We start from the raw sequence: 7831 nt of genomic DNA on the forward strand, positions 1-7831 counted from the left end.
ACTTTTGGGATTATTTGGGGATATAGCAGAGCATCCATTTGAGAAAAACACACACATATAATTGAAGCATTTCATTCCCAAAAAAATCTGCCTTTTCCCCCTTTTTATTTTTAATTTTTATGTGGCAAGAGTTAAGCATATTTATAACTTTTCAGGTTTGCCCCAGAAAGCTTATCACTGGGCCCTCAGGTCAATGTGTTTAATCTACTGGGGATTCATTTTCAAAAGGAATGAGAAGGAATGAGAAGGGTTAAATATAATATATATTAAATTTAAATATTAAAAATGAAAATATAAGAAAATATAGGTGAAACACATGGGTGTGAAGGTAACACGATGCATTACAATGTAAAGATGAAAAAAAGATGGAACCTGATTACTTGGGGACAATGGATACCACTTTTTTAGACCTCAACCCCAATCCAAGACCTCTGGGATGAATTGGAATGGAGATTGCGTCCAACATCAGTGCCTGACCTCACAAATGCTCTACTGGATGAATGGGCAAAATTAAAGAAATGGCCTCATAAACACTCCGCAATCTTGTTTTTGGAATGGGATGCCCAACAAGCTCTTATAGGTGTGATGGTCAGGTATCCACATACTTTTGGTCACCTATCTATCTATCTATCTATCTATCTATCAATCTATCTATCTATCTATCTATCCAAATATGTGGCTCCGATTCATTGTTCCTTGAAAAAAAAAAAGTTCAGTTCAATTCAACAAAACTCTTAAACTCTCACGAAACCAAATTCACCGATACCATTTCACACAATGCTTAAGATAACAAAGACATGCACGGATACTTTGATATTCGAAGGCCCATTTTACTCATTGTAATACAGACACATATTGTGTTTCCAACGGAAGAAACATCTTAGGTCCCAAAAGCTAACGTAATACGGCTCGACTCGAAACCTCCCGGGACGCCTAACTTTCCCCGTCCAAACTTATGGCGGATTTTTGAGTTCTGCTTAAACTTTTAAAATAGAAATACGCCAACATTTGTAATTTTATCCAACTAACATTCCCTTGGAAGATATTAAAATGATGCATTTGTATAAGGCTATAAGGCTGTTTAGTGAAAGCGTTTTTTGATAAGCTTCAAAAAAATATGAACTGCATCACAAAGGTTCATAAAGATACTCCAGAACTCTCAGTTTCCAGAAACTCTTTACAATCTTAAAAAAACGTGAACATTGTAAGCAGTCATTGCCATTTGCCTTCATTCTTGGTGTCAATATGGTGTTAATATGTTAAGAATTTATCATGTGTACCATTTTACAAGGGTTGGAATTGTCCTATATGGAGGGGCATCTTTCAATGCCCTACAGGCTTTGCAATAATGTGTAGCCCAACCCTCGTCCCCATTTGGCCGCCATGTTGACCTCCATTTAAAGTATTGCTCGTATTTCTGGGTATCTTTATCAAGTTCCAGCAAGTAATCAGCAAGTTGTTTGGCGCTTGGAAAATCATCTACATGGATAAAGGAATCACGGGGAATGAACTTTTCATAGTTTTCTCTAGATGAGCCAAGGACGATGGGCACAGTGCCGGACACGAGGGCGTTTCTCCACAGTTTTTCGGTGATATAGTCTCTATGCTGAGAATTCTCAAAGGCTAGGTAAAATTTATATTGGGATAGGTTTTCCTGCATATTGCCCGAGGCCAGAGGTTTATGCTGCCGACCGTAGATGTCAATTTGTATGTATTTTTTTAACTCCTCGTAAAAATGGACCCTCTGGGATTGTGGGTTCCAATTACTCACTACCCACGCCACCAGCATGGACTTCTTTGGGATCGTAAAGTTTTGAATGGCGTCGTTCTTCTCTAGCCAGCCATAAGGAGTGAAGATATCCGAGTCACTTCGGTAAGACATGGTGAGGTTAATGAGATTGTCCATGAAGGCCAAGTTTGGAGAATGACTTGGTGATTCCAAATTGAACCATACCCAGTACTGTCCTGGAGGCCTTGGAATCTCGGGCATTTGCTTTCTGGAATAACAAACATCCCTGTGATGGAAAATGACGGCATCTGATGACTTATATAAGCTTCGGTCTGCTGTAAAGAAGCATTCATCAGACTCATAGGGTGGCGGGCACTGGTTTAGAGTGAAATGTTCACCAAAGGGCCACGTCCATAACAGAATTACCAAACTACGCTCTCGATGAGTGGAATTTATGTCTGTAACGGGTTGTGGCAACACTTGTGTATTTTCTTGCAATACTGGATCATTTTTTCTGAAGGTGCTGTATGAAAACAACAGGAACGCAATAAGTCCCTGAACGAGGAAAAATACGGCGATTTGAGGACACGATGATGACGGCAACATCGTCTTCATTTCATTTCTAGAAAGCAAGAAACAGAAAGGCAGAATTAGTGTCAAATAACAACAAACCTCACAATAGTAACACATTATTTAATCTTTTCGATTTCCAAATGAAGGCTGAATTATGGTGCTGTCTGGAACACATAAAAAAAGTTAACAAAAGAAGCAATCGCAACCAATGGAATGTTCTGTCTGATTGCGTCACTCTCATTACTTTGCACCAGGATTGCGCTTTATACGTAACCCGTGGTGTGTTTGTTTTACTCTGTGTAATCCATCTATTAGCACAATACGGAAAAACGATTAAATTGTTACGTTTACAACAAAAGGCGTTCAAACTGCATTACTGTCACATGACAAAATGACTGCTTCCCTACCTGCTTGTGTTCCCTTATAATCATGCTGTATATGTTGTTCGAATTCTGACTTGTTTCCAGCAAATATGAAGATTAAATACAAATCTTAACCTCCTTTACGTGCCCCCACCGATGAACCTACTCCATCCTGGCACGAGAAGGTCAATACGTATTTTATGTGTGTTAGAATTGGAAAATAGAGACCAGGGTGCTGTTTAAGACCCAAAGCCAGTACCAACATGCCATGACTATTTTTGACAATTTTTGACAATTTTTGACAATTTTTGACAATTTTTGACAATTTTTGACAATTTATGACTATTTTGTTACTCTGTTGGTATTAAGCAGTTGAAAGTCACTCACCTACTGTCCACCTGCTGTCGTTAGCTCATAAAGGTCACTCCCTCCTTCTCAGGCTCACGCTTAGTGTTTTTGAACTCCTTTTTGATAGAGAATAATAATAATGTGCTTAAGCTAATAACACACAAAGTGCCCTTGGAGTCATGTTGTCCAGGAGTCCACTTCTGGGTAGAGTAACCCCGGGAATAAAGTGTCTCTGTTTATAAACAAGTTGTCTAACTGCGGACTGATGAATATGTTAACTTACTTCTTAACCCTTTTCGGTTTTATGCAAATCAACAATTCTTGATTGTAGGTCTTCTGAGATCTCTTTTTGGTGAGGCATGATTCGTATCAGCAGATGCTTCTTGAGAATAGAAAACTGTTTGACTGGTGTTTCTTTTATGTCAAAGTAGCTCTAAAACTCACCTGTAATCCCATTTCTGTGATTGGACTGCAGGTTTTATAACTCCTGACTCCAATTAGCTTTTGTTGAAGTGATTAGAACATACTTTTTCAAAAGCAACATTGTGAATGTTTGAATTATGTTTTCAATATGGACACGAACAATACAATAATTTGTGTGCTACTAGTCAAACAGATTGTGTTTGTTTATTATTGTAACTTAGATGAAGATCATATATTTTAAGACACATTGATTTATTTGTGAATTAATGTGCTTCTTCCTATGGACAAAATGCTGCTTCACTTTTTCTCATAGTGTGCTGTAATAGGTGGCAATAGGTGGCTGTGCGAGGCTGCGGTATCATTGTAGACCTATCTATGTACCTGGGACTAAAGACGGCTTGGAAGGAATGACCCTTCATCGAGTGACAGGTCTCGATGTACATCAGGGTGAGATTTTCCTTTGATAGGTGAAGAAAAAGGCATAAAATAGGTAATGGGCAGGGTGTGAACAGAACCAAAGACTACAGCCTATAATAATCTGGAGCCTCGGGGACAATGAATTGATATCACGTATTTATGAGTCATGCCTCATTTTATTTCCAGTTTACTACCACATTACACAATATTACCATCTGTACCAATATATAAGCAACCTCGATATGCAATTCATAGGGGGATCTGTCACTACACAAAAAAAACCAACAAACGCTACTGACGGTTTCGCGATTCACTTGCACGTCCCATGAAATGCTCATCAATTCTTTTCTCATCGAATAGACCCGAGAATGTTTTTTTTTTTTTTTAAACGTTTTTTTTTAAACGTTTTAAACGTTTTTTTAAATATCATTCATTTTTTTAATTGAGATAAATTACATTTTATTTGTTGTTTAATTTACTCTATTTGCCCTGCGGCAACGCTTATAGTTCATTCTGTTATTCAGCGTGTCGTTATTTAAAAATAATATATATATATATATATATATATATATATGTTCTTAAAGTCACAATCACGTCGGATTTTTCCATGGCTGTTCCTATACTTAGTACAGAACCCAGCCTCACCCGAGTCTGCAGAGCGTGTTTTGATGTGTAGTATCTCCCCTTGGTTTGAGAGGTGTTTAAAACATTAGTATGACATCACAGCTGCCTATGAGCTAAGCATGTCCATCAGCCTTACGTGTAATACCTTGAAAAACGTCTCTATGTTTAAAAGATCTAAGGCAATTACATTTTAACACAGCGTGTCATTTTTTATCTGTTTTTTTTTTTTAATGTTTTTAGCTGAGACGAGGGTTGGGTAAACGCGGAGAGTGGAACGTATTGACGGACGAATTGTTTATCGTTAAGCTTCACTGGCAGGGGAAACGGAGACGTGGAACCCTACTCAACGTTGTAGCTCTTAAATCATAGCAGCATGATCTGATGTATGAATGATGTTGTAATGGGGACACGGCAGGTTTTTTATGGCAAAAGATGAAGCGCGTTAATCATATGACACTCCCTGCGTCGCCTGCTTGTTTGGACTCTTAACGCAACCTTTAAAGTCCCTACAATAATTCAGGGACCGCCCCAGTAAGCAATGTCGACTTTGATGTCCTGTAAACACCTATAATGATTTTTGTTTGGACCGATGAGATAATAATTATAAAAAGAATAATAATCTAATAGTTATTTACGGTTTTGAGCATAGTAGGGGAGCGGGAATGATTCCTCTGCTCCTACCGGGTAATACAGAGTATTAAATGAAATCCTTTACAGGTATAGGATACATTTTTCTTGGAACGCAAATTTCTTACCTAAAGTTCTGTCCCTTTCGGAGCTCCTGTGTCAGGTGCACCTTTTCCGCACGTATGTGGAGGAACAAGGCGCTTTTATCAATGGAAAAGATCGGAACACGCCAGGTCAGCTGACTTCATAAAATCACTCTTCCCGGCTTCTCTTCTTCCCAATTTCCTTTTAAGCAACCTGTCTGTCCAGCCGCACGTTGGCAATGTAACAAGTGAAGTAAGAAACCCACAGTTTTAAACCTGTTCCAGTGCGGCTTATTATTTGCTCTCTGCGGTGATTAACCCCTAAGACGTATTACCACGGTCCCAGCCCCAGCAGGCTCTGCGGAGTGTTACTGTATAAAAGACTCAGTGAGTATCTCCTCTTGGTTTCAGAGGACTTTGCCTCCTTAAAGGGTTAGTACGATATCACGGCTTCCTATGAGCCGAGTACGTCCATCATCCTTATGTGCAATACCGTGAAAGATATCTCTATATATAAAGGTTAAGGCAGTCGGTAATATTTCTATTGATTAACTTAAAATAACGATACGGTAATTTAGAATGTAGGGGTTACTCCATTAAGGAATATCTAAAGGGGATAGAACCTGGACTATTGACTCTGTATTTTGGGGTAACCTCATTAAGGAATATCTACTGGGAATATCGATTAAATATAGAATTTTATGGCAGATCAGACCCATTCGCCCCCATTTAGTCTGCCCGCTTTTCCTAACATAAGACTGAGATCTTAATCGTTGGTCTGGTCTTAGATTCAGGAGCCGTGTGCCTATCCCATGTATGTTTAAATCCCCTCGTTGTATTAGGCTCTACCTCTTCTGATGGGAGGCTGTTCCACTTATCTTGGTAAAGTAAGAAAGCACTTGTGGCGTAATCCGGACCACTAGGTGAGGCGGTCTAGATGGCAAGCTCCTTTGAGCAGGGCTCTACTTACTTCTTCTATCTGTAGTTAAAATTGTTAGCAGTTATACACTGCTTGTACAGCGCTGCGGAATATGATGGCGCTATGTAAAACAATAAATAATAATAACAATAATAGTAATAATAATGTAGGGGCCAGCAGTCACATCACACTTTTGCTACATTATATCACAAGAGTCTTTGTTACCAATATGTCGCAAGCTCTCGTTTTGATGCAAAAATCCAAAGTGGATGTGGCACATAAGCAACAAGGAAATAACTCTTCTTTATTTTAGTATACATTACCCCCCCCCCCCCCGTAGTAAGGAATCTCAATATGTCCGGCTCGGAAAAGAAACATCTAAATACATAAAGTGATTTAACAAAGTTTGTTTCAAAGGAGGAGAAGTTTTACTTTACTGACAGGGTGGGAAATAAGTGGAACAGCCTCCCAACAGCGGTGGTAGAGGGTAATACAGTGAGGGTATTAAACATGCATGGGATAGGCATACGGCTGCTGAATCTAAGACGAGACCAACGACTGATTAAGGTTTTTACAACAGGAAAAACCGATGCACTAAATAGGGCTGAATGCTTCTTACCTGCGTCAAATTCTATGTGACAACGATTCCCTACAAACCTCCAAAATCCACAACCGTCAGTTTCTTATTCGGTCATTTATTTGAAATTATTTCACAAAACAATTCTATGCTATAGAAAAACGTATCTCACAGATAGACTCCGGAAATTGAATTTAATCATTATATATATATATATATATATATATATATATAACCTCCAATATTTGACAAATTCATCTTTTCAGATTTTTTTTTTTTCAAAAAGCCGACTTTAATAATCAAACGATAAAAAAAACGGAAGTATCTTCGCGGGCGTTAGAACAACAAAAAAATCTTTTCTAAAATAAATAAACGCAATGCGTACCGTATAATTGCTTTTAATTACCGTAAGAAAAATAAATAATGCTGGAGAATAAAACATGTCAAAACATTTTATAAAAGGTATCCTTGTTCACGCTAAAATAATTAAAATTAAAGCAGCAGATGATTGATAAAGTTCTTCAATTTTTATTAAAACTATGGTTTAAAATTAAAACCACCCTTTTTTTTTTTTTTACTTTTATTTCACGTTTAGTATTTATTTTTCATGAAACTTTGGTGGATAAACCTATAATCGTTTGGTTCAGATCAGCTCGATAATAATGATCACAGGAATAACAGTATGATCATTTTAATATATTACCTAATGTTATACTTATATTTTAACTCTTTGAGCATAGTATGGGGAGTGGGAATTATTCCTCGGCTCCTACAGGGTTAATTATCTGTCGTCCGGTCTATTAAACGAAATCATTTACAGGTATAATATTTTTTTTTCCCTTGAATCCAAATTTCTTACCTAAAGTTTTGTCCCTCTGTGAGCGGCCGCGGAGAGATCGGAAACCGGCCAGGTAAGCTGTATCAATTTATAAGTAAGGTGTGGGGACGATTGTTCTTGGTGCCTCCTACATCTTTAAAATACAAAATCACTCTTTCAGATTTCCTTTTACGCCACCTGTCCCTCCAGCCAAACGGGTGAAGCAAAAAAAAAACCCCCACCGTTTTAAACCTGTTCCAGTCCGGCTTGTGATTTGCACTCCTACCCCTACACCTATTGCTAGAATTTTACTGTACCTGAATGTATTTATA

At 38.0% G+C, this 7831-nt stretch overlaps 1 protein-coding gene across 1 annotated transcript; it reads right to left on the reverse strand.

Moving 5' to 3' along the window:
- Nucleotides 1-809: 809 nt before the first annotated feature.
- On the reverse strand, nucleotides 810-2344 carry LOC128467297 (4-galactosyl-N-acetylglucosaminide 3-alpha-L-fucosyltransferase FUT6-like). Its single transcript, XM_053448881.1, has one exon. The coding sequence runs from the start codon at nucleotides 2342-2344 to the stop codon at nucleotides 1271-1273; it is 1074 nt and encodes a 357-aa protein (XP_053304856.1). The 3' UTR covers nucleotides 810-1270.
- Between the last annotated feature and the right edge of the window lie 5487 nt (nucleotides 2345-7831).

Source organism: Spea bombifrons, chromosome 10 (genome assembly GCF_027358695.1).
Source record: "Spea bombifrons isolate aSpeBom1 chromosome 10, aSpeBom1.2.pri, whole genome shotgun sequence".
In the NCBI taxonomy this organism is placed as follows: Eukaryota; Metazoa; Chordata; class Amphibia; order Anura; family Pelobatidae; genus Spea; species Spea bombifrons.